The sequence below is a fragment of the Miniopterus schreibersii genome, assembly GCF_964146895.1.
Source record: "Miniopterus schreibersii genome assembly, chromosome: 3".
In the NCBI taxonomy this organism is placed as follows: domain Eukaryota; kingdom Metazoa; phylum Chordata; class Mammalia; order Chiroptera; family Miniopteridae; genus Miniopterus; species Miniopterus schreibersii.
Genome location: NC_138103.1, coordinates 10,765,949 through 10,790,516, shown reverse-complemented (window position 1 = coordinate 10,790,516; position 24,568 = coordinate 10,765,949). Strand labels below are relative to the sequence as shown.

Genomic DNA, 24,568 nt, shown 5'->3' with positions numbered 1-24,568 from the left:
CCCCAATCATAGCCACAGTCTGTGCAGCTTTTATTTCAATCAGAAGTAATCAAATCTATGTACAGTCTAAAAACAATAGAAAAGGTGAGTAAAAAGGCCCCATAGTCCATCAGAAATGGGGATGGAGGGTGGACCGGTGAGTATTATACCTGGCAGCAATGATGACAGAGCCAGACAAAGGGAGGCTTGCCAGGTGCAGGATCGGGAGGGTACTGCCTGGCCAGGTGAGCCTGCCCACCTATCCCCAAATGGGAAGGCAGAGACCCTGAGACCACCCATGTGGCCAGCCTGGTCTGGACAGGCCTAGGGTGGGCCCAGAAGAAGCCAAGACCTGGCCTGGATTCTGTCAGCAAGTCCAAACCTGTAGAGGAAGGGCTCTTGTTTCAGGTGCCCCTTTGGCCATCCTGCCCCAACACCACCTGCCTTTCATACCTGCCTTTCACTGTCACCTGCCCAGGGTTGCTGGCTCCTCACCCCCAACACCCTGCAGCCAGCCCCTTTGGATGGCCCCAGCCAAGGCACTAACCTTCACAGTGCTGTCCACAGCCCCTGAGAAGAGACGGCCTCGGGACACAGCCAGTGCAGTTACACTGCCCTGGTGACGCAGCAGGGTCTGTGTGCAGATCATGTTATCCATACTCCAGACCTGGGGGCACATGAGACATGAGGACCACCCAGGCATGGCCACCTGCCCTAAGCCTCCCACTGTTACCAGGCCAGCACAGACCCTGAGAGACCGATCATAGGACGCGCTGAAGACTTTGGTTTGGTCTGGCGTCGAGATGACCGCCAGGGCATACACGGTGCCCACGTGGCCTGTCAGTGTCCGCACCTGCTCCTTGGACTCGATGTCCCACACCTGAAGTGATGGCACAGGCAAGTCACAGACACAGACAGGAGAACAGGGGCCCAGAGTCAGGCCTTGCCCCTAGGTATCCACCCTTACGTGGATGAGGTTCTCATAGGTGCCACAGACAATGTGGTGATTCGTCACGGCGATAGAGTACACACTGCCACCAGATGTCTGCAGGACATGGATGCAGTCGAGGGTCCGGATGTCCCAGATCTATGGGCAAGTGCAGGCCACTTGGTCCCAGGCCAGGTGCCTCACCACCAGGGCCTCTGGGGCTTCAGGCACCGTGGGCAGCCCACCCACCACCCAGGATGTGTGAGGGTCTCCCTGCCCTGGTGGTGAGGGGGCAAGGCAGTATTGGTACAGGGAGGGGCCCTGCCACCAGGAGTACCTTGATTGTCTGGTAGGAGCCACTGTACAGGTAGCTCTGGGCAGCCACCAAGGCCCGTACCCAATGGTTGAGGCCTGTTAGCTCCTTCTTCAACTTCAGCTCAGTGCCCACAATGTCCCAGACCTGTGGGAATGGCTGTAAGCATGGGCTGGGTGGTCAGGCATCTGGCACCCCGATGTCTGGCACATGCATGCATACTGCCTTGCCTGACCTTGATGGCCTTCAGGGAGCCACTGAAGAGCATGTTGTGCGAAGAGACCAGCGTGCACACCGGGTTGTCGTGGGCCCGGATTGTGTTCACCTTCTGCAAGTTCGGGATATCCCACACCTGGTGGGTGGGGGGACAGGAAGCCTCAGACACCAGCCCTGCTGCCCTGAGCCCAGCCCCAGTGGCATGGTGTGGCCTGGCCCCTCCCACAGGCCCCACTCACAATGATGGTGCAGTCTGCTGAGCCGCTGTAGAGCTTGCACCTGGGGAAGCAAAGCTAAGGTGTTAGAGCAGAAGGCACTGTTCTCACTGACATTGTCCTGCAGTCTGAGGTAGATTTGGCCACCAGGAATCAACAGCCTGGGGCAATGCCAAGGCCACTGCTGCTTCCTTGAGCCCAGTCTCAGTATGCCGGACTCAGTGAGGGGATGTTGGAAGTGGAGGCCCAAACCCCGGTGCCTGCCTGGCAAGTGTCTGACAGATGAGCTGAGAGGTAATTACCCAGTTATTGCTGCTGGCAGTCAAGCTGTTACTTCCTATGATCGAGAATCCCTCTCTCTCACTCACTCATGCCCACGATACACAACCTCCTGACACAAGATAGGGAGGAAGGTCTAGAAGGGGCCACCCTGGGGGCAAGGAGGTGGCTGAGCCAGCTGCTTATGGTCCTGTCCCTGAGCTGTGCCCAGACCAGAGATAGCCGAGCTTCTGCCTCCACTCTATGATGTCCCACCTCTGTCCTCTGGCTTCCTGAGGCACTCCAGGGCCAAGGCTATGCTTTGTGAATGTACAGTGTCAGAGGTGGAGGGTCCACATGCTACCACCTGAGACGGAGTCCTGCTCAAGGTCATGAGTGCCCACAGGAGGGGTAGACACAGTCACATGTGGACATGTGGCTATACAGGCTTGAGCTCACAATCCATGGGGCAGCAGCATGGGATCTCATGTCCCCAGCTCCGTGTGGGACCCTGTGGTCAGTGGATACACACATGCTTGCACTCACCCCTGGATGCAGAGCGCCAGCACAATGCCATCATGGCCCTCCAGCGTCTTCTGGCACTTGTAGGTAGTACATGTGTCCCACACCTGCAGAGACCAGGGTCAAGGTGGGTCCCAGCAAGATCAGTCAGATGCCAGGGGTGGCATGGTGGGAATGAGGAAGCCATCCTTAGGAAGAAAGCCCCGCCTATGAAAGGAAGACCCACCCATGGGCAGTACCCACTCTTCACCCTGCCAGGCTGCAGAGCCCACCTAGGCGGGATCCCACCCACCTTGATGGTCTTGTCAGAGGAGCCGCTAAAAAGCAGGTCCCCCATGGAGTAGACACAGAGACACCAGACAGGGCCCTGGTGGCCCACAAAGGTTCCTTTGCACTTGAAGATCTGCTGCGGGTCATAGGCTGCAAAGACAGGAGCAGTTGGTGAGGAACATGGGGAGGCCTTGGGGACAGTGGTGGGAGCAGCAGTGGGCCCATACTCACATCCTAGAATGCCCATGTTCAGCCGTGCATTGATGTGGGACAACTCATCCTGCAAGGCCAAGAGTAGAGAGCATGATGGCTGTGGCTCCACAGTGCCCCTGCCTGCCAGCCTGAGCTTGGCTGGGGCAGGGCTGGGGCAGCAGCAGTCTTCCACAGTACAAACACCTAATCCTGAGCAGGGCAAGCCTCCTGCTGGCTGGGGCCCAACCACAGGGACAGTCCTGTGTCCCCCACCCCACCCAACCTCCTTGTATCTGTCTCTCTCCCGCTCACGTTCAACATGGATGCATCCCTCCGGAACTCCATGAGGTCCTCGCTCAACTTGCTCTGATTTTCATCCAGGACATCTGAGTGGCAGGGCAGAGGGTGTCAGGAACCAGGAGGAGGAGCTCTGCCCCCCACCACTTCTGGGCCAGGCTCTCACCAAACTTGAGCTCCAGGCTCTTCTCCAGCTGGTCAATCTTCTCTGAGAGCTTGCCTAACATGGAGCGCAGGAAGGCGATCTCCTGGTCCTTCTGGGCCAGCGCCACGTGCATCTCATGGAAGCGGTCATCTGTCTGCTGCAGGAACTCCTTCAGGCCCTCAAAACGGCAGGTCTCCAGGTGCGTCTCATACGTGTCCTGGTTCCCGATGAACGTGCACCTGGAAGGACAGGATAGCTGCCTGCCCCCTTGCTCACCTGCCTACCCATTAGGACCCTTCCCTCTGCCTCCCCAACCCTAAAAATCTCTCAAATCCCACTTTTGTGCCCACTACACCCCATATTCTCCATACCTGCATGCCCACCCATCTCTCCTGCTCCCACCAGCACCCAGCAGGCCACTTTGCAAATGGTATCCAATCACTCTACTCCTGCTCAAAGTTCTTCAAGGGCTCTTTCTCACCCCTCATCAGCCTGCCTCTTTCCCCATCCCACCTCCCCTCTGCTCTCAACACTGGCCATTTGTTCAAGTCCACCCCTGCTGGTCCAGCTGTCGGAAGCCCTTGCCCTGGTCTTTGCCTGGCACGTGCCCACACATTCGTTAGCTCTCATCTCATGCCTTCCCTGACCACCCCCAACTCCCCAACCACTCTGACCCTTCTGTGTTCCCATAGGGCTCTGGTCTCTCCTTTGCAGCACCTGTACCTCAGTTTGTAATTACACAGTCGACGGTGTGGCTCCCGCTAAGGTCCATCTCCCCAGACACCCTGGCTGTCTCCCCAGTGCCCGGCACACAGGTGGATCTCAACAAAGATTTGCTGAAGGAGGGACTGTGAATTCCAGCCCAGTCCCACCCACCCTCCTGCCCAGCCACCCCTGCTCCAGGGTAGCCCCCTGGAGCCCACCCCCGCCCACTCACCCGTACTTGGAGTGGGGACACTTGATGTGCTCGCACTCCTTGAGGTGGGCCTCCAGGTTCATCTTGAGAAGGGGCGGGCAGCTGGGGTTGTTGGGGCACCTCACAGGCCTGTAATCACAGCTGCTCTCGTGGTCCCTGTGGGAAGCAAGACACAGAGCAGCTGAGTCCCCAGAGGCACCATTTTTAACAGCCCTCATCGTTGGGGAGCTGGGGGCCAATGGGGGCACTTACTTCCGGGCACTGAGCTTAATGGTGAAGGGGCACCCTTGGGGGTCCACTTCAAAGACGGTGGGCTTCCCGACCCCTACTGCCCGACAGCCATGCTTGCAGTGGATGGAGAGCTCCCCGATCTGCTCGGCCACCGCAATGTTGTTCACCACCACCGTCAGCTTGGCGTTGTCCACAGGACACTTCTCTGGAGGGGAGGGCATGCTGACCCCATGACCCACCCAGCCAGCCCCTTCCCTGGTAGCTCTGCCCCGAGCACAGTGGCCAGGCTATGCAGGGGCGAGACTGTTCTCTGCTGAGTGGTCTGGAACCTGCTCTTCTAGCTGGTGGGCTGAGCCTCTATCGGGGGCTTGATCTACCTGTCTACCTGCCCTTCTGAGGTGCCCAGAATAGGAAGGGGTATATGGCCAGGCCACCAAGAATATCCACTGGGTGAATGAAGGCCTCTCAGCTGACCCAAGAGTATGGGGCAGGGCCAAGAGGGCTGGAGACAGTGCAGGAGGGGACCCAGCCCTGGGCCCAGCACCGGTGCCTGGATGCTACTAAGGCTCGAGACTGCAAGGCAGTGAGGGCAGCCTCTACCCGGGAGAGTGGGTATGCAGCCTGGGAGGCCCGAGTTATGGGTCTTACTGCTCTGCTTGTCAACGTCTTGAGCCTGGCCCGAGTGTGCCAGGGGCTACTGCCATCGGCAGCAGAGACACTTTGTGCAGGACTAGGGGAGAAGCTGCCATGCACCAGGGGCACAATTAGTGCTAGGCCTGGACTGGGACCTCCCTGGAGGGGCCCTCCCCCAGCTGGGGAACAAGGTGGGCAGGCCTGGGTCTGAAAGGACCCTACCTGACTTCAAGGCGCATCTTCGACAGAATGTATGCTGTGGAGACAATGGGTAGAGTTGGGGCACAGTCATAGTCACCCCCACCCCATGCCCACTGCAGAGGGGACCTGCTGGGGACCCAGACCAGGCCTGTGACCAAGGCTCATATTCCGCATGGATGGGGCTGGCAGCCCACCCAACCCCGAGGTGGTGCATAGGTCAGGGAGGGGACAGGCAGCCTCACCCCACACGTGGTGATCACAGGGTCCTTGAACACACTGCAGCAGAGCTGGCAGCACAGCTTCACCGAGAGCTGCTCAGCAAATACCAGTGGCTCCTAGAACCAGGCAGGGCAGGTGAGGGCGGGCCCAGGGGAGCTGACATGGGGGGGGGGGGACCCAGCCCCTCCCCCTACAGGCCTGAGCTACTCTCTCAGGGTAGAGGCACCACAGCTGGGGTGTATCTCAAGAGGATCCTGCTGAATCCAAGGGCTAGGCCTGAACCTGAGGGGGCCCAAGCAGGGAGGACTCCTCCAGCTGTGCCCTCAGCCTGCCAGCACCTACCCTCTACCTGGGATGGGAACAAGAAAGGGCCCCACACAGGTTCCTGATACTGGTCCCTGGGCAGCCCCTGGGGTGGGGAGTAAGAAGAATACGCTTAGAGGACCAGGCCTGGGGTCCCTGATGTGGACCAGAGAAGACAGGGGCCCTAACCAGGCCCTATCACCCCCTCATTGTGCTCAAGGGGAAAGTGCCCCCCACCACTGCCACAGGACAGTAAGGGTCCTTTGGAGGCCTCTGCGCTGAGCCCACCCTGTGGCCACCACACCTACCGGCTCCTCCTCCTCCTCAGGCAGCGAGAACGTGGAGCGCAGGGACATGCTGGACTCGGAGTGCAGGGAGCGAACGGAGATGGCTGAATCAGAGCGGCGTGGGGTGCTGATGGGGGGCTGCAGCATGGAGACAGACACCCGTCAGCCAGGGGGAGGGCAGGGCCAAGCCCCTGTGCACACTGAGGGCAGTGGGCCCCCCAGGGCCACCCCATCCTAGTGGGTGCTCACTCAGGCTGCAGGGGCAGTGGTATAGGGGGAGCCGGTGCAATGCCCAGGCCCCCTCCTGCCCAGTGGTCCAGGCCCTGGTGGGCCGCCCGCTCACGTCTGCCAACTTTCTTTGTGTAAATGGAGAGACTTCCTGCTATTCAATTCTGCGAGGACACGCTAGGCCTGCTTCCTGCTTCCCGTGAGGGAATGTGGGCTGCAGAGGGGGCATCTTCAGCAGCCAATCCCAGGGCAGCTGCAGCCCCGACTGCTGGAGCGGAGGGAATGGACGGCTGGCCGGAAGGGGCTCCAGGTGCCCTCCAGGCTCAGCTCCTGCCTGGCCTCCTTGGCCAGGCACGCTGGGCAGGCAAGTGAGGCTCCCAGGGAAAGCAGGGACACCCCCACTGAACCCTGGCCAGGCTTCTGAGTGTAGGAGGGACAGTCACGGGTGCCTGCCTTGGCCAGGGCCACCGAAGATGAGGATTTGGGGGAATCCTGGGGTAGGAAACTGTCCTTTCCTTCCTTCCAAGCCTGGAACCCTCCAGAAGAGATCGTTCAAGAGCCATTGCTCCCACACACTCCTCCCCTCATGTCAGAAGCCTCATTCATGAGCCACAAACCTCCTGACTTCACAGGCCTCTCCTGGTCCAGGCTGCTCTGGGGCCCAGCTGCCTCTGAGCCTCTGTGGGTGTGGGAGCTGTTGGGACCATCCCCTCCCCACCAGCCTAGGGTGTTGGACCCACCAGGGGCAGAGGGAGGCTTGGCCAGGTAGTGCCGGCTCTGCAGAGGCCAGGCCAGTTCCAGGGGGTTGCTTTCCAAAGTGAAGGGAGCAGAGACCCCTGTGTCCCTAGTGTGCCCACAGACAGCATCTCCTTCACCAATACTGTGCCCACCTCCATTTACAGTGTCCCAAGTGGTGAGTTTGCATGGAAATGCCACGAGATGCAAGGGGAAAGTCAGAGGAAGTGAGTCAAACCATCCTCATGGGCAGCAGTGGAAACCAGAGGGCAAGAGCAGGTCCAGATAGGAGCTGAGCCAAGCAAGCCAGGCCCGGCCTGGCTCTGCTCTCTACTGCCTGCCCACCCTCCTGACTGAGGGGGCTGACACTGTCAACCGCCCAGGGCAGGTGGAGGGACAGCCTGTGGGGGCCCAGCAGCCAACAGAGAAGGTGCCCAGGTGGCCATGGCCTTAAGGCCCTCACAGCACATTTCCACCTCCTTCAAGCCACCAAGTGCCAGGATCACAACCACACACACAGGAAATTCGCTTCCTTGGAGGCCTCAGGGAGAGGGTGGGCCTTCTGATCCCAGCCACACTCCTGTGGGCCAGTCAGGGCTTGTAGAGACTGAGGCAGGAAGAGCTGGAAGGAGTGGGGCACACTGTGTGACCTGTCCTTATGGAGGCCTACTGCAGTGCCTGGCACATGGGTATGTTTTTTCCAGTAATTAAGAAAACTGTTTTCTTCCTATTAAATGAGGAAGAAAGGCCTGGCAGCCCAGCATGAGGAGAAACCTTCGGGCCTTAGAGGCTGGGAGAGTAGGAGAACCAAGAGAGTGTTAGGGGCCACTGCCAAGGGAAAGCAGAAAGCAGGGTGCAAGGTCAGTGGCAGGAGGGCTCAAGCATGCTCATGTGCCCCCAACCCCTACCTGAACCAGTCCTTGCTTTCCTGAGCAGGCCCAGAGCCCAGCGACGAGTATCCGTGGACAGACGGGGAGGGCATGTCCACCATGACCCCAGCCATGTCCTGGGCACTGCCAGCCAGCCCCCACTCTGCCTTGAACCCTTTTCTCACTCCGCAGAGCCAGCAGCAGGGGACTCTCCAGCTTCCCCAGTCAGCATGGGCCCTGCAGGCCCTCCCTGCTGACCTGTCCTCTTTGCCCCACCTGCTGGGGTCCGTCTCCCGCATCAGGAGCCCCTTCTCAGAGCTCCTGCCTCTACCTGGCAACCCACCCCTCATCTTCCACTTGGGCAGCACAGGGACTTAAAAAATGGGAATTGGATTGATGTTTCTGTGGCTTCCACCCACTCAAGATGGAGCCAAACACACCAACTCTCTGGCCCAGCAGTCCCTGATGGCTCCCTCTCCCATGCAACCCAGCCTTGGTGCTCGGGCCTAGGGTGTCCACACGTACTAGCCCTCTGTCCTGCCAGCTCACTTCCCACTACAGGCTGAAGCTAAGGGCTCCTCGAGGCTGAGCACCCCATCTCCAGCTTCTCCTGGGACCTGGCCCCGGGCAGGAAGGCATGGCAGCAGGCTCCTGTGGGGCGGGGAGGGATGAGTGGGACCCAGACCTACCATACTGTCCTCCTCATCCCGAGGGGAGTAGGCAAGGGTGCTGGAGGAGGAGGGTGTCCTGCGGTGCTGTTTGTATGTGCTGGTCCCATCCGCTGCCAAGAAAAGAGGGCCAGGATGCCATGAGTGTGGGCCACAGAGGGAGGCCTGACTTACTGTGGCGGACACTGGGCTAGGCAGGGGCAGAGACTGTGCTAGATAATTGGTTAGTCTTCTCTAGGAAGCTTTCTTGCCCATGCTGGCTCCCAATGCCTCCTTCTGGATTTGAGGGCAACTTGACTAGGGTTAGGCTGGGGGGCAACTGGGAAATATCCCATCCCTGAGCAGGGCACAACATAAACTGGCCCAGTGCCTCCAGCGAGAGCCCCAGCCTGCTCTGTGGACCATCCCTAGCTCCTAGCTCGCCCCAGCACCAAGGCAGGTGGGGAGGGTGCAGGCTCAGGTGGCCTCCCCAGGTCTAAACAGTGCCTAGAGCTCTGCCACAGGGCTTGGCTTGCCCTGGACAGTCCTAGCACTGAGCCCTACAGCTCCCAGGCAGGCTGGGAGTGATGGTGGAGGGGTTTTCTCTCAGCCTCTACAACTAGCTCTCAGAACCCAGCCCGACCCTGGGGCCACTTTGCCCAGCTGAGGCTCAAGGCCAACACCTGAGTGATTATACCTAAGGTCACCGGCAGGAGCTGGGACACCATCTTATGTGATCCTTGAGGTACAGGTGGGTTATCTGATAGCCTCAGTCCATAGAGGAAACTGAGGCATGGAGAGGTCTGATGCTCCTCAGGTGGCATGTGGAGAGGCTAAGACAGCAGCCCAGTGCTCTAGGACCACTTGTTTCCCACCTCCTCCCCTGGCTCCCCCGCAACCTAGAGCTGGCCACCAGCCTTCTTGCTTCCTCCAGGGAGGGCTACTGAAGGCTCTTGCCCTTCTCCTACTGCCTGTCACCCTGGCTGCCCTAAGAAGGCACTGGTCAGGGGTCCATGTAGGAGCCTCCCTCAGAGCCCTGCAGGTGGCAGTCAGAGGCTAGGAATGGCTGCCACTGGCCTCAGGCCTCAGCCAGGCCCAGATGTCACAACAACCAGCTCCAAAGGCCTGGGTTTATGATATAGGCTTTGATAGGCTACCCTGTGACTGGGCCTCACCCATATGCAATGAGAGGGGCCAGACAAGGCAACTGTTCATGCCTGGCTCTGACCTATCCCTACCACCGAGTGGGTAGCTGGGTGGGACAAGGGCAAGATGGGCCTGTCATTCACTGCCTGGGAGCTTTCAACTGCTGTGACAAGGCTGTACCATCTCTACAGGTAGATGAGGAATTAAGAAAGTTACTTGGGTGATGAAATTAGAAGTGATGTTTATTTTTTCCCTCAGGAAAATATATCTAAGAAAAAAAGAGTGCCTTTTTAGAGCCCCTGAGGGTGTCACCCAGTGACAAAGAGGAGCTGATGTGAGCAGGCGTGTGCAGTGGCCCTGTGACCACACTGTCATATGCATCCAAAGGGCACCAGGGAAAAGCAATTAAAAAACCAGTTAGCAGCTGGTGTGCTCCTACGAGGGGCTGAGTGCCAAAAAGGCAAATGAACAAACTACCCCCAGACCTTGGCCCTGCCAGGAGGGCCTGCTGCCCTTATGACTTTGGGAAGGAAGCTGTACCCTAAAGTGCCAATTCCTCACGACCTCCTTGAACACACAGCGCTGGAGCCATAGCTGTGGGACCAGACCAGAGAAAGGATCCCCTGAGCACTTCTCCCTTACCTGTGCCCACTCATTCCCCAAGCCCAAACCTGGAGGCTGCTAGGAGCCTGGGGCAGGAATGAGGGGGGATCACTGTGACAAGTGACAGGTGTGCATGGGGTGCAAGGGCAGTTTAAAGAGCCTTCCCTGGAAAGGTGATGAGCGAGGCACCAGGAAGGAGGAGCAGGGGGTGGGGCGGGGAGGACACAGTGGCAAGAGCAGAGCCATAGGGAGCAAAACGGCAGAATCCTGCCTAGCTGTGGGGGTGGGGGGGTGCTGAGCCGAGCTGCCCCCTCCAGTGCCGGCTCCCACTCTCCACCCCACTAAGAAGGGCCCCACAGGCCCTGGTAGAGTTAGGGGTGCCCAGATTCTGCCTAGCTGGGCTGGCCTGGCCTCACAGGCTCACCTTTGGTGATAGTGGTGACAGCTGAGAAGGCGGGCCCGAAGGTCGTTTCCATTCTGGTCTGGAAAGAGAGCTGATGAGAATTGTTGACTCCAGAGAGGACATGCACACACGTGGACATGCAATGACAGGCCTTCACACTAACACACCACGTGTGCGCATCATGGGCACACCACCCACACACACGTCACAGCCCACCCACAAGACCTCCAGGTAGGGAGTAGACTACTCTGGAAGCCCTGCTGGGGGAACCCTGGACTGTGGGTTTGCACAAAGGGCAGACCCCTACCCACAGGGTGCCCCTTACCCCGGTGGCGATGTCTGGGGTGGGAAGGTTGGTAGGTCCCCCAGAGAAGCGGTTGTACCAGGCGTTTTTGCCTGAGCTCATACTCTAGAGAGGCATCTAGGGTCCTCTGGCAGCGTCCCCTGTGGATGGAGCACAAAGCGGGGGCTTTAGAGATGGTGGCCAGGTCACTGTCAGCTGGCCAGGGCTGCTCCACATGGCAGGCCTGCTCTGACCAGTCCACCACGGGGCATACCTCCACCTTTCTCCGTCACCACTACCAACAAGGGCAGATCCACTCAGACAGTCTCTTCCCCTCCCTCCCATTCCAGGTGTGACAGGTCTGAGGAAGGGAGGAGGCCCTGGGTGCAGGCAGGCAACTGGCACTCAGTTTTACTTTCCTTTAAGGTTTAACCCTTTGAAAATGCCCACCCAGCTCCTACCCAGAGGTGGGAGCTCCCCGTTCCCATGCTCTGTCAGCTCCTCTGGGTTCAAGGACCAAGGCTGGGCACACACAGAGTGACCAAGTTACATGCCTATTTCCTGCCATGATGGCAGAGATGGTAGAGACACTGGCCATGCCCTAGAGAACCTGTTGGATGATGTACCTGGAGCCCAACTCCTAACAAGCCTCATCACATAGAGAAAGCCCTTTCTAGGCAGGGGGAGGAGGGGCCAAGAGAGAGGAGCTGACTCTTCACCTTGAGTAGGTCACTCACCCTGGAAACAAAGGATGCCCCCTTTCCCCCCAATTGTGTGACTCTGATCTCAGGGGTTGGTGGCAGTGTGAATCATCCCAGGACTCCAACCACTCTACCCCCTAGAAGACAGGGATTAGGGTCACCCGGGAGCACTGACCAGGCCCAGGCATGCTGTAGAAGAGGGAACAGATTAGAGACACTGAGGATAGCAGGAAGCGCTGCTCTACTGCCAGACAGCGCCCAGCCTCCGGTGGCCCTATCAGGAGGCGCCCTTCCAGTGGTCTTCCTACTGCTAGGCCTCACACGCAGTCTGCAGCCAGGAGCCCCATCTGCCCCTACTGTGGTGGAGTCGGCTGTGCTGAGCCACAGGCCCAGGCTTGAACCTGGGCTCCCCATAGGGAGGGAGGCCAGGCTCATTTTGCTCCCAGTGGTGGTATGGGAGGCGGGGGGGACCCACCCTGTTGTTACAACCCTATCCTGTTGTCTGGAAGTCCCAAGGGACTGAGAAGGGCTCCAGGTGGAAGGCTGCTGAGCCCCCCACACTGTGGGAGGAGGAGGGAGACACTCTCTGCTCCCAACTCAGGTGAGTACAGCATGGAGGGTAACTGCACAGTCCAATTGTTTCTGGCACTTTCTCCATTAGCCTCTCCTGACCTGGCCCATCTGGCAATGTCTCCCTTCCTACACACCACAGCAATGCAGTAGGACCTGGGGTCTACCCAATGGTCCCCCAACCCAGCCTCCGGGTCTGCAGGGAGGGGCTGGTTCCTGAGCCCTGTGTCCCCACACTGTACTCATGAGCTACCTGCCATTCCTGCTGTCTCCTCATCCCTCTCTCCCCATCTGCCCCTTCAAATGCCACCTGCAATATCACCCTCCCAGCCTTCACGACTCAGTCCTTACTGGGACGGCTCTCAGGCCCTGCTCTCAGGCCCTGCAGATGGCACTGACACCAGGTACCACTCCCATCTTGTGCTGACTGCCCTTTGGGTCCAGCTAGATAGGGAATCCTGAGAGCTTGGCCACAGCCTCCCCATCCTGTCCACTGCTACCCCTGTTGTAACTTGAGGGGTTTGGCTGTGTGCCCCAGACCAGGCTGTCTAGTGGCTTGTCCTCTGGGGGAGAGGTAGAGTCTCCTGGGAATGGATAGTGCCAGGCCCTCAGGCAGAGGTGTGAAGCCTCACCTCCAGCACTGCTGCTGGCCTCCACTCTAAGCAGGAAGTCTTGGAGGCCACCCTGCTTGGGGTAAGGACACCTGGCCAGGGTGAGGCGCAGAGAGCTCTAAGCAGGAGCTCTAGGACTCAACCAGTGAGTGGAAAGGCTCCGCCCTTTCAGGAACCCAAGGTTGGCTCCTGTCTCAGCACCCACAGGGCAGAGAGGAGGGTGGGGACTCACAGGGAGGTTACTGGCTGACATTGACTTGCATTTTACAATCCATTTGCTTCCTCCACTGCAAGCTCCCAGGGCCAAGAGGCCAGCTGATGGCTCCAATAAGCAGTGTCCGAGGTCCAGGGCCAGAACCCCAGCAGGCACTCCCCCGAGGACCACAGCCAGCCCACCAGCCCCTGTGGGTTCAGCATGCCCAAGCGCCTATCGCTGCAGTCTGGGAGAACAAGCATCTGGCTGTCCCTAGCTATAAAATGAAGTAAACAGAAAGGCATGCCGGGCTCACTGGAAAGTCCTGGGAGGCCAATAGTGGCCAGGCCCACAGCCCTGGACACACAACCTGGTGAGAGACCTACAGGATTCACCCAAGAGTCAATCTGAGCCAGGGAAGGAGGGAGGGAAGCATTTCCGGGTTCACTCGGGTTCAGCATACAGCCCCAGCCAGGTGGGCGGACCGGGGCTGCAGTCCAGCACCCCCCATCTTTGTGCCCCGCCCAGCCCTGAACGCAGTGATTGCTTGCTAAGCATCTCAAAATTGAGCAAGATGCTCTCAGCCCAGTCCCCTAAGGGCTGCATTTTGCAATAACAGTCTTCCCCTTATAGTATCTTCCGGCCCTACAGGCCAAAACCCCAGATATAGGGATGCTGGGCCCAGCTGTCCTGGGGATGTGCCCTGGCCCCCCAGGGCAGTAGGCCTCTTCCCCCCATCAGTCAGCTTGAGGTTCTAAGGCAGTCAGAATGTTGTCAACTAGAGCAAGAATCCTCATCAGCCTGAGGGCCTGGCCTCTGCCAAACTGGAAAAAGCCTAGGGCTGGGCAGGTTAGGGAGACCTGGGTGGGGGTAGGGAGGGTGAGAAAAGGCTTTCCTCTCCTCAGCTCCCTCCAAGTCCCCACCCTGACTGTTTCCAGGGGCCTCAGGGGAGCCCAGGGGAGGGGTCCAGGGGGTCTTTGTCTACCCATGTTCATATCCAAGTGGCTCCTGGGGCCCTTGGGTGCGCTCACTGTCCAATAAGGAACCAGAGAGCCACCTGCAGAGCTCTAATCCCTCTTTAGGAAAGCCTCCACCAGACCCCTTCTCTGAGCAGCCATCCTGGGAGGGCACGCCAGCTAGTTGGGGACCCCTCCCCAGCCCACCCCCTGGAGAGAGCCCAGGATCTGCTGCCCTCACTTTCCCTTGGGAATTAAGCACTCAGAGGGGTTGAGGATCAGGTAGCTGGAGTCCCACCCACTTGGGTCCTGTGGCTAGCACCCAGTGGAGTGGGTGGCCCAGGTTGGCCATGCTGAAGTCAGGGGCAGTAGGGTGGTCAGATGCAGGTCCCCACTAGGGGCCAAGCCCTGCCTGGGAGGCAGCTCCTCCAGCACCACCAGGCCTTTGCACATCTGGCTCCCTCTGCCTGGCATGCTCTTCCAGCAACTTCTAGGACAGCCTGCTTGCTGTAGGTCTCCCCACCCCACCCCAAGCTTTTCAGGAGCCTTCAGTACTCTCTTTCTCAGCGCCCTGTTTCTTTCATAGCACCTATCACGTTCCTCATGATTTTGTCTGTATGTTATCAGCCCCTCCCCCCTCTCTAGATCACCGGTTCTCAAGGGGATAGGATTTTGTCCTCCAGAAGACGTTTGACAACGTCTGGAGACATTTTTGGTTGTCACAACGGGGGTGGGAAGGTTACTGGTATCTACTGGGTGGAGACCAGGGATGTAGCTCAACATCCTACAAGCCACAGCAGAGAGAATGATTGGCGCTGAGTGTCAACAGTGGCAAAGATGAGAAATCCTACACCAGAAGAGCCTATGAGAACTGGGATCACGCTCTCCGCGGTCTCCCGGCGCCTACAACAGTGCCGGGTACCCCGGAGACGCTCAATAAACACAGGAAGAAAGAATTAATAAAGAGGAAGAGAAAGAAAGAATGGAGCGAGCGATAGACCAGCTGACAGGCAAAGAGAGGGACAGGAGCGGAGACCCCGTTCCGTCTCAGCCCCGCCCCCCAAGGCTCAACCCCTCTCCGGACCCTGAAGAACCCCGTCCCTGCCCCGCCCCGCCGCGCGGCCCGGAGGCGCGGGCCCCGGGTCGGGCGCGCCGCGCGGACACTCACCCGCCCGCGGCCGCCGGGAGTGGCAGCGCCACCCTCCCTCTTCATCGTGCCCCCACAGCCGCTGGCTGGGAAAGGGACAAGACGCGCGAGCCGGAAGTGCTCAGGCGCTGAGCCCTCTGGGACTTGTAGTTCTCCCGCTGTCTCGTGGCCTCGGCAGCCGCCTCAAGCACAACTCTTCAGAAACTACGATTTCCGGCGGCTCGGATGTCGCGGGACGGGATTGGCAACTTCAGAATCATTCTATGTAGCAGATCAGAGTCTGATTGGCTCTGTATATCCGTCACTCACAGGTTTAATTGCCTCTGCAAAAGGGAAGGCCGCCCCCAGAAGAAACGCCTAGGCGCTTTTGGTGGAAACAGGGAGTAAAGAGCAGAGCGTCTCCGGAGCGGGGGTGGGGAGGCAGGTACTTCCGCCGCGATTGTCCAATCGCGGAGGCGGGGCAGTTTCTATAAAAGCTTGACTCTCGCTCGTTCTCGCTCTTTTGGGATCAAGTACAAGGTTGAGGAAAGTCTGTCTTTTTTTTTGTCTCTTATGCCACGCTTGGAGAGGAACTGGGCACCGAGTGAAGCCGAGGGGGTCGCCCAAACCCGTAGGCCGGCATGGCCCGGGGGTCCAGCCCCGGCCTGAGCTCCCCTGTGGTCCTCAGCGTGGCACGTGTTCCTTGCCTGCCCCGTTCCGCAATTCCGGCGGGGAAGTCCAAACCTCCAGATCTACAGCTCCCTACAGGTAAGATTGGGCCAGGCCTGGCTTTCCCGATGCTGCTCAGAGCCTATGATGAATTGCTTTCATTTCTGACACCTCGTATGAAAACTGCACATGCAGTCTGATTATTTTGCAAGACTGAGGCTTCAGGGTGCCCCCCCTCCCATTGGCGGGTGGGTCTGAGGGTGAAAACAGATGGGGAGAGGGGGCTTCTGTCTAAATTTCGGCACTATTTGCCTTTCAGTGCCATTGGTGACCTGGTTGGAGACCTTGAATGTAAATCAACGTCAGTCAGTTCCGGCAGCTGGCGGTAAGGCTGGAGGTAGTCCATGTCTACCTGAAGTGCTCAGCAATAAAGCAAAGGTGGTATGAATTGATTGGGGGTGCAAGAGTCTTTATTTTAACACCAGAGGACTCAATGGGAGGACCGACTCATCCCTGGGCAACCTTGGGAAAGGGTAGAGGCATGAAAATGGAAGTTCATACTTCCCAGCTGCTGAGACAACCTCCATTTTTTACTCTAAGGCCAAAAAAAAGATTTTTTGTGCCTTTGCTCTAGGGGGTGTCATGAAATCTTAATTCCTCACTAACAGGATTAATTGGCCACTGAGTGCTTTCTTGTGTCTTATGGAGGGAAATTGAGTTGATCCCCCAGATTACCGCGTGCTCCTTGGACAGCATTGGGCTTCCAGGCAGCCCTTCTCTGCTTTCTTTGACAACCTGGTTATGAGGGAATGCCACCCTCTTAGTGTTGAAGTCAGGATCTGGGCTTTGCCAAGAGCTCTAAAAGGTGATTTCAACAGACAAGACAGGCAATCCAGAAAACACAACTTTATTCACTAGGACTGAAAACAAAGGCTTGAAGATTTTAGTATAAGGTGTACTACTAGCCCCCTCAGCTTGAATCTCGCCAAGTACAGGGCTCAGTGGTGCCAAGATGGTACCCTAGTCAGTACCGGCAATTGCTGGCAGTCCTAGTTTACCAGACATTTCTGTGATTTACCATATGGTATTCTTTGTATTAAAAAGCCACCATCTTGGCATCCTCCAAGGGAACATGAGAGAAAGACTGTAGATTGAACGAGGGCCTCCTATTGAGTGGGCTGGGAGCATGGGCCCCTAGTCCTTGGCACAAGCATATGTGATTCTCAGTGAAGCCCTCTGCTTGGGGCAAGGACAGGAGTCCTGCGTTTCCCTTCCTGGGCAGCATGTGCGGCTGAAGACCTGGCTTTTTAAGGGGTTAGGCACTGCTGCCTAAACTAAAAGCTGAGTATGTCCCAGAGGGGGCAGCAGAGAGCACCAGGTTCCGTGCACAGTTGCTTTCTGGTGAAGGCCTTGGGGTAGGGCTCTCAGGCAGCAGCAGGTGAAAGAGGGCTGCAGACCCACTAGTTCCCAGGAGCCTGTTTATTAGGACTGAAGCTATATAGATTGCATCCCAGACAAGAGAAGGGCTAGGCTCAGCCTGAGAGTCCTGGAAACCCTGGGATTGAGAGCTGGGTGACAAGTCAGAGGGCCCTGTAGACCAGCTTTCCAGGAGCTGTACCCAGCCAGGTTCAGGGTCTGCAGCAGGAGGACCTGCGGCCCTCCCTCTTGACATAGTCGTGCAGCTGGAAGTGGAGCTCGCTGGGGCTCTTCATGGAGCGCTGCTTCAACTCCCTGTGGGGCAGGGGTGACCATGGGACAGGGTGGCCTAAACACCCAACAAGGGGATTCAGATCCTGGACCTGGATCTGGAGGTCTTCCTGGTGACCGACAAGACTTACTTTGCTATCGCTGTGAAGGCCAGATCCACATTGAGGCCCATCTTGGCACTGGTCTCCATGAAAGGCAGCCCATACTCCTGCAAACAGCTGCTGCCAGTCTGGTGGGGACAGCCCAGGCTGTACAGCCCGAGAGGGGGCACCCCCTAGCCACCCACCTTGCCCAGACTCACCTTGGCCAGCTTCTCACCGTCCTCCCTCTTCACCACACGCTCCTGGGCAGAGTCCACCTGACACAGGGGTCTTGGTGAGAGCTGGCCTGGGGCGCACCCACTGTAGAGCCAGAGGAAGAGGACAGGCAGGGGTGCCCACCTTGTTCCCGAGCAGCATGAGCACCACGTTGTGCTGGGCATACTCCTGGATCTCAGTCAGCCAGGCCTGTCATGGGGGAGCTGAGACCAGGCTGGAGGCTGGTGTTCCCCATACCCCTTGCCTCACTAAGCTACACCCCACACAGTGCCTCTAACAGGAAGGGCCCAGAAATTTAGCTGCGTGCCATACTGAGGTGCCCCTGACAAGTATCCAAGGTGGTTGGACTAATGGAGCTGGAAGGTCACCCAGGCCACCTTCAGCTCACACTCTCAATTTGGGCTACCAGGAGCCCAGAGGGGCCCTCTTTCCCCCTCCCTGCTGTCAGGATCCTCAGACCCTGATGCCATCTACCTGAAGGAGGTTGGAGGTGGGGTCAGGCCCCATCATGGCCTGTCACCACCCCTCCACATACACTCACCAACCCAAAAGGAATCCACTGACCTGGATGTTGTCAAAGGAAGCCTTGTTGGTGACATCATAGAGCAGTAGCAGTGCTGGGAGCAGAGGGCCAGTGAGGACACCTCCAGTCACCCACAACCCTCTGAGCAGAAGCCTAGGGAAAAGGGCACACACAGACACAGACCACAGCCCCAACTCCCTGCCCTGGGACACTGCCCATGAGCTCACCATGTGCATCACGATAATAGGCGTGGGTGACGCTGCGGAACCGCTCCTGGCCAGCAGTGTCCCAGATCTGCAGTGACAGGTACAGGCTAGTGGTCAGGGCTGCCCAGTCCCTCCCGAGTGCCCTCAACTCACCCTTTCCCAGTTGTCTCACCTGCAACTTCACCTTCGTGCCATCCACGTCCAGAACTTTGTTCTGAAACAACCAGCCAACACCAGCAATGGGCCCAGTGCCATGTTGTGGCAGGGGCCAGGGTGGGGGAGGGGATGGGCAAGGGGGGGATGGGGCTCAGGACTGAGCTTGAAATTGATGAGCCCCTGAATTCATTCTTAACCTGTCTGCCCCTCACTTGGCCAGGCTTTGTCCCCAACACCCACTTCCTGGTTGACCTCACCTCCTTGGAGGTAACACTTTTCCCTTGAACCAAGTCCTGGAGTCAGAACAGCTCTCCATTGGGCCTTTGGTGAGCCCGTCTTGATAACTCATGCTCCAAGGACACCCAGGCCTCTCTCCTGCTCAGATGGCCATACTGATGGACTTTCAGGTTGCCGCCCTCCATGGCCGGCAGTGTCTAATTCTGGGCCAGGTTGTTCTTTGCCCACCCAGCAAGCCTGGCACACAACCCCACCAGCACCACTGCCCCTTGCCACCACTCACCAGTCACTGAATCCAGTTGCTCTGGCCCTCCCCCAGCAGCTCTCAAGCCCAACCCCTTCACCCAGCCTGACCTCTCCCTGGTGCCCACCAATTCAGCCTCATCCCACACACCTGTCTCCTGCACTCTCCCTAGAGTGTAGACCCCAGCCCCCTTACCAGCCACTGGCATCTCAGCTCTGCACGTTCTGCTCCTTTTGCTTAAAGGCATTTGAATGACATTGGAAGTCAACCACCATGTGCCTTTAGGTCCATTACTAATACTCTGTGCCTCAGTTTTCCCATCCACAAATGGGGATAATCAGGGTACCCATCACATGTCTGCTCCAATCACTTTTCAGCTACTATGGGAAAAGCACTGAGAACTGCCTGGCCCAGAGTGAAGGCTAAGAGCATTTGTGCTAATTTATTTTATTATTTATTTATTATTGATTTTAGAGAGGGAGGGAGAGAAACATCCATGTGAGAGACACATATTGATTGGTTGCCTCCTGTAAACTCCCCAACCGGGGACTGAACCCGCAACCTGAGTATGTGACCTGACCAGGAATTGAACCTGAACCTTCCCATCCACAGGACAAGACTCCAACCAACTGAGCCAGGGCACATTTGTTCTCATTTAAAAACTGCTCTCCATATGAGAATGGCATTCCCTGAGGACAGGGCCCAGTGCAATAACCGGAGTGCAGAACTCTGCCACATATACAATGGGTGTTCACGGTGTGTTTGCTGCCTGGCCACGCTCACCAGTCAGCCCTGAAGGGTGTGGCCCAACTCCGTTTTCCATCTGCTGGGTGGGGATGGGGGGTGGCTGGAATGTCACTCTCCCTTTTTTCAAACTGCTGCTGTCAGAATGCTTCTGGGTCTCCAGGGAACCAAGCCCAGCCATCTGCCAGGCTGGGGAGGACACCCCACCTTCCCTGACGCCTGGAACAGAGGTATGAACCAACTGCCTCACCTCCCTCATCACCTGCCTCAGAGCCAAGAGGGAGGTGAGAAGGGGGGGAGCAGGGCCAGAACAGGCAAAGGACCACCTGCCCTGGGACCACAGCCCCTTCTGGCACCTCAACATTTATACTTCCAGAGAACCTGAAGGGACCTTGTCCCCCAAACAGGGTAGAGAATGGCTCTCATACTGGAGGGCGCTCCCCTTTCCTGGCCCAGAATGGGCCTCCCAATCTCAAAACAACTGGGTCTAATTAAAAGGCGAGAAAAATGCAAATTCAGGATTTGCTGAGAACACACCAGCACCTAAACAGCACCTCAGCACTGGCACGTGGGCAGAAGTGGGAGCTCTGATGCTGGAGCTCTGCAGGCCTCAGGCCATGGTCCCCATCAGCTGCTGGAAGGGCTTTGGCACCAGAAGAATCCCAGGACACAGCCCTCAGAGAGGGGGTGGTAAGGGGACTTTGGCAGGGGAGAACTGTGTAGGAGCATTTCCCATGAGCCTCCTCACCCAAGGACAAGGACCTTTCCCCCAAGCAAGCCCCCAGTCTCTAGGTAATACTCTTTCCCCAGCTGCTGGATAGGGTCTGTACTCAAGCGCCACAGGTCCTGGATGGCCTGCCTGGCACCTCAGGGTCCCCTTTATACAGTGGGGCAGTGATTCTGGCCTTCAAGTGGACATGGACCTTGAGTTCCCTCTGATAACCCTGGGGGCACAGGATAGAGCCTCAGGGTTGTGCTGGCCCTGGGCACAAGGGTACCATCTCTGCTTTGGTCAGATGCAGCCACCATCTGTCTCCAGGACCCTTGGGGTGTCAGGAGGCAGGCAACTTGATAGTGAAGGCATCCCACCTCAACCACTCTGACCCTGGGATCCAGGGATCCATCCAGGAGCTCCACCTCATGAGCCTGTAAGTGCCATGGGATAATGGAGAACCAGCTGCTGGGGGTGTTGTGAGAACTCTGAGCTAGAGTTGGGAGCCCAGGGTATCAATTTCCACTCTCACCCGAAAGTCGATGCCCACGGTGGAGATGAAGGTCCCAGCCAGGAAAGCCCCATCCTTGAAGCGCACCAGCAGGCAGGTCTTCCCTACACCTGAGTCCCCCACCAGCATGACCTGGGGTGAGCAGGAGGGGCAGAGGTGTTAGGGGCAGAGAGGACCAGGGTGCTGGTCCACTCAGAGGGGTGTCTGGTATTCCCTGAGCTGGCCTGATAAGAGAGAGGCTGTTGGTGAGGGGCAGGAGTGGAGGGGGGCATCCCAGGCCCACAGGTGGACCCCAGGACTTGGGTTCAGGACTGGGAGGGACAGCCACTATGATCCCAGCCGACCTGCACCTCCAGCTTCTACCTCTACAAGGTTCTGTCTCCTCTATCCCAGAAAGAGTCTTATCTCAATCAGCGGGGAGTGGGTGCAGCTACCTCCATCCAAGGCCCTACCTAACCCCCACCTCCAGGCCCTAGACACCTGCTTGATCTAGAAGGAAAGCATCTGAGGCTTGGTGGAGAGCAGAGCCTGGGGGGAGGTGGCTAGGGACCTCCTGGAGGCCTGTGGGGGCCTCTATGCCAGAGGGTTTCCAATCTCGGCCAGACTAAGGAGGAATGTGCCACATGAGGGTCAGATCTGGGCAGGAGGAGGGGCCCAAACCGCTCTGTGGACAGGGAGGGGCAGTCAAGCCTAACCCCTCCTCCACCCCTCCCGCACCCCTCCCCAGCCTGCTGCCAAAGGCCCCCCAAACCCAAAGATGGTCCTGCCAACCCTCAACAATTTCACAAGCTTCCGCCTTGGCCTGGAGGAGGCTCCGGTGCTCTACACCCACTGGCAAACCTCTTCTTAGTCTCCCTGCCCTCTAGAAAAGAGGAGACCCACAGACCCTGGGGGTGAGGGAAAGCAACATATGGTAAATGATGAGATTGGGGCCTCAGCGGGGGCGGAGGCATTGAAGATCGGCGAGAGAGCACCCGGCTCTGACTTCCGCGGGACCCCTAGTCCTGACCTGCTACCTGGGGGTGGGGTAGGGAGCAGGCCTGTTGGGTATCCCAAACCCAGGTCGGCCAGCTGTGTGTGTGTGTGTGTGTGTGTGTGTGTGTGTGTGTGTGTGCGCGCGCGCGCTCGCGCGATGCGCTGTTAGCAGCTCCAGCCATCTCCGCGCCGAGGCTTCGCAGGGCCCTGCACCCCTGCCCCGGACCCCCGCCGGATCGGCTCCCGCCAGACACCACCTGCTGCGCTCCCATGGGGGTGGGGAGTGCCCGGCTCACCTTGAAGGCAACATCGTAGAAATCGCCATAACCGCCAAGCGAGGGCAGGCCGGGCTGCGGGGGCCCGTTGGGCGGCGCCTGGGGGCTGGAGCGCGCAGTCCCGGGGCGCGCCGCCCGGGGCCCGTTGGCGGCGAGCAGCACTGAGGCAGCGGGCGCGCTGGCCCCCTTGCTCTTGGGAGCCTTCTTCCTGGACATGGCTGGTGGGTGGGCACTCAATGCGCCCCCACTGCAGCCGCCGCACACTCGGCCGCCCTGCTCCCTGCTTCCACGGAGCTCGACCAGGACTCGGACCCGAACCCGTCCCGCAGCGGTGGCGGCGGCCGCGGCATCCTGGGCTCTGGGTTCTCCACAGCCCCACCCCGCCTCCCCACAGCCCCGCGGCCACTCAGCCCCGGCCTCCCACCGCTGCGACCAATGGGTGCGCTGAGGCGGGGCCATGCAAATGAGCCGGCCGCCCCGGAGGCGGAGTCAGGAGGACCAGGCTGGTGCGCCTCTGCCCCGTGGGCGCAGCTGTAGCTGTGCCCACCTGCGGGAACCCTGTCGCTCCCCTTAGCACTGTGCGCCACTACTCCCCGCGCTGCCTCTTGCGCAGTGACCCCCACCGGACCATCTCCACCTGGGACAAGGGGAGTGCTCTGAGGTAGGGGCGCTGAGGCAGTGGGCCTGAATGGAGGGTGGGCACCCTTGGAATTCTGTCTCTTCTCAGCCAGAGATGCCACCTGGTCTGTTGCAGAGCCTCCCTCTACTCCAGGGCAGGCGAGTCCAGGAAGCCTCGACACTCGGTCTTGGCAAACAAACGTGGGTGCACCAAGGGCTGGGGCTCAGCAGACAGCTGGTTATCAGAAGCAGGACTTAGCAGGCACCGCTGAGTGTCAGGGCTGAGCTGGCAGGGGCCCTTCTGCCCGCTGGGCTGATGTCATAGGATCCTTGGGAAAAGGGGAGTCAGTGTCACAGCCAGCAGCAGGCCCTCTGCTCTCAAGAATCTGGTTGATGAAGGGGGTGGGAGGCTCCTCCCCCAGGCAGTGGCTGGCCCTTTGACTTTCATCACCAGGTTCTGGCCCCAAGCAGCCAAGTGCTGATTATCAAAACCCCACATTGGTCCCTGGCAGACCCTTCTCCAGGACCTGACACCTCCTCCCCACCTGGGCTGCCTAGAGCTCTGTCCTAGGACCCCTACCTAAGATACTCTGGGTTTTGAGAATGAGGCTGAGATGGAATCCTGGGAGTAGTAAACCAAGATGCCCCTCGCCCAGGGTTTAGGAGTAGTAGGTGCAGACAGAGGGCAGCACCCCTGGGTTCAGTTTCTGTTCCATACTCTTCTGGAGGCTGAAGGGATGACCTTGCTCCCCTACCCTCTACCCCATGTGACAACTATCACTGGAACCCTGGGCCCTTCAGAGGCCTGAGCCTTGTCAGCAGGCAGTGCCCAGAGTGCAAATAATTATATTGGGCTGACACTGCTCACAGACTAAGAGGTCTAGGAAAACAGATGGAGGGATTCTGTCCAGCAGAGCAATTCCTCCAGAGGACCTGGCAGGGACTTGCACAGGAAAAACTGTGGAAAACTGCCCTTCACTGAACATCATCATGTGCCAGGCACACGTCGTTTTCAAAATTGCCCCGTGAGGTGGGCACTGCTATGATCCTCAGTGTTCAAATTGGAAAACAGGGCCAGAGAAGGGAAGGGAGCCAGGCTAGGAAGTAACAGAGACAGGATTTGCACCTGGGAATTCTGGCTACAGAGAGCATAAATTATTTCATGGCAGGGTGGACCCAGGGGTCCCCTGGAGACCCATCCCTTAGGACCCTGTCATAGCTAGGCTACAAACCTGAGGAAATCCCTGGCCTTCTTTCCTGTCTTGTTCCTCTGGCCTTCCACTTTTTCCAGGCCAATGAATGACCAGATGTGAGGGTAGAGGGGCCTGGGGTGGGGTCATTAGACTCCCACTGTTGTGGCCCTGGGGACTCCAGATGTCCCACCCCTAGGAGCCCACATTCAGGGTAGCTGGCTCAGGGTCTCATCTAGCCAAATGCCCACTGAACCCAGGGTCCTAGGCAGTGAGCTCCCTACTTTC

The 24,568-nt window shown here is 58.5% G+C and overlaps 2 protein-coding genes and 1 long non-coding RNA gene across 13 annotated transcripts; 1 reads left to right on the top strand and 2 right to left on the bottom strand.

Moving 5' to 3' along the window:
* Positions 1-13: 13 nt before the first annotated feature.
* Positions 14-15,353, bottom strand: TRAF7 (TNF receptor associated factor 7). 8 transcript variants are annotated; one of them, XM_081131255.1, is made up of 21 exons: positions 15,239-15,353; positions 11,082-11,200; positions 10,778-10,835; positions 8,647-8,738; positions 6,147-6,263; positions 5,559-5,651; positions 5,338-5,371; positions 4,504-4,687; positions 4,279-4,407; positions 3,357-3,574; positions 3,206-3,279; positions 2,933-2,981; positions 2,724-2,851; positions 2,456-2,538; positions 1,676-1,715; positions 1,456-1,572; positions 1,245-1,367; positions 947-1,066; positions 728-859; positions 527-646; positions 14-361 (listed from the first exon to the last, which is right to left on the bottom strand). In XM_081131255.1, exons 2-21 carry the CDS (start codon positions 11,160-11,162, stop codon positions 347-349), a joined length of 2,007 nt encoding a protein of 668 aa, XP_080987381.1. In that variant the 5' UTR covers positions 11,163-11,200; positions 15,239-15,353; the 3' UTR covers positions 14-346. The 8 variants fall into 8 exon arrangements, with proteins under 8 accessions (XP_080987381.1, XP_080987379.1, XP_080987380.1 ...); XM_081131253.1 differs by having other exon boundaries at positions 4,273-4,407; positions 15,239-15,326; XM_081131254.1 differs by lacking the exon at positions 15,239-15,353 and adding an exon at positions 11,777-11,795 and having other exon boundaries at positions 4,273-4,407.
* A 223-nt stretch (positions 15,354-15,576) lies between these two features.
* Positions 15,577-16,317, top strand: LOC308554409. Its single transcript, XR_013998406.1, has 2 exons — positions 15,577-15,964; positions 16,185-16,317. It is a non-coding gene; the product is annotated as an uncharacterized lncRNA (long non-coding RNA).
* Positions 16,318-16,751: 434 nt separating this feature from the next.
* On the bottom strand, positions 16,752-22,858 carry RAB26 (RAB26, member RAS oncogene family). Of its 4 annotated transcripts, none has more exons than XM_081131751.1 (9): positions 22,494-22,858; positions 21,244-21,354; positions 18,791-18,832; positions 18,640-18,706; positions 18,454-18,506; positions 18,013-18,078; positions 17,874-17,930; positions 17,704-17,780; positions 16,752-17,596 (listed from the first exon to the last, which is right to left on the bottom strand). In XM_081131751.1, the coding sequence occupies exons 1-9, from the start codon at positions 22,686-22,688 to the stop codon at positions 17,494-17,496; spliced, it is 771 nt and encodes a 256-aa protein (XP_080987877.1). In that variant the 5' UTR covers positions 22,689-22,858; the 3' UTR covers positions 16,752-17,493. The 4 variants fall into 4 exon arrangements, with proteins under 4 accessions (XP_080987877.1, XP_080987876.1, XP_080987875.1 ...); XM_081131750.1 differs by having other exon boundaries at positions 16,758-17,596; positions 17,704-17,801; XM_081131749.1 differs by having other exon boundaries at positions 16,758-17,596; positions 17,704-17,790; positions 22,494-22,848.
* Between the last annotated feature and the right edge of the window lie 1,710 nt (positions 22,859-24,568).

Bases quoted from the DNA above. Each gene is read 5' to 3' on its own strand.
- TRAF7 (XM_081131253.1), bottom strand. From the start codon at position 11,162: ATGAGCTCAGGCAAAAACGCCTGGTACAACCGCTTCTCTGGGGGACCT. The intron at 6,264-8,646 runs GTAGGTCTGGGT...TCCATGCTGCAG, and splicing joins GGGATGAGGAGGACAGTATG to CCCCCCATCAGCACCCCACG. The intron at 647-727 runs GTCTGTGCTGGC...ATGTGCCCCCAG, and splicing joins CCTATGATCGGTCTCTCAGG to GTCTGGAGTATGGATAACAT.
- RAB26 (XM_081131749.1), bottom strand. From the start codon at position 22,688: ATGTCCAGGAAGAAGGCTCCCAAGAGCAAGGGGGCCAGCGCGCCCGCT. The intron at 18,507-18,639 runs GTGAGCTCATGG...CTCTGCTCCCAG, and splicing joins CTATTATCGTGATGCACATG to CACTGCTACTGCTCTATGAT. The intron at 17,597-17,703 runs GTAAGTCTTGTC...CCTGCCCCACAG, and splicing joins GCCTTCACAGCGATAGCAAA to GGAGTTGAAGCAGCGCTCCA.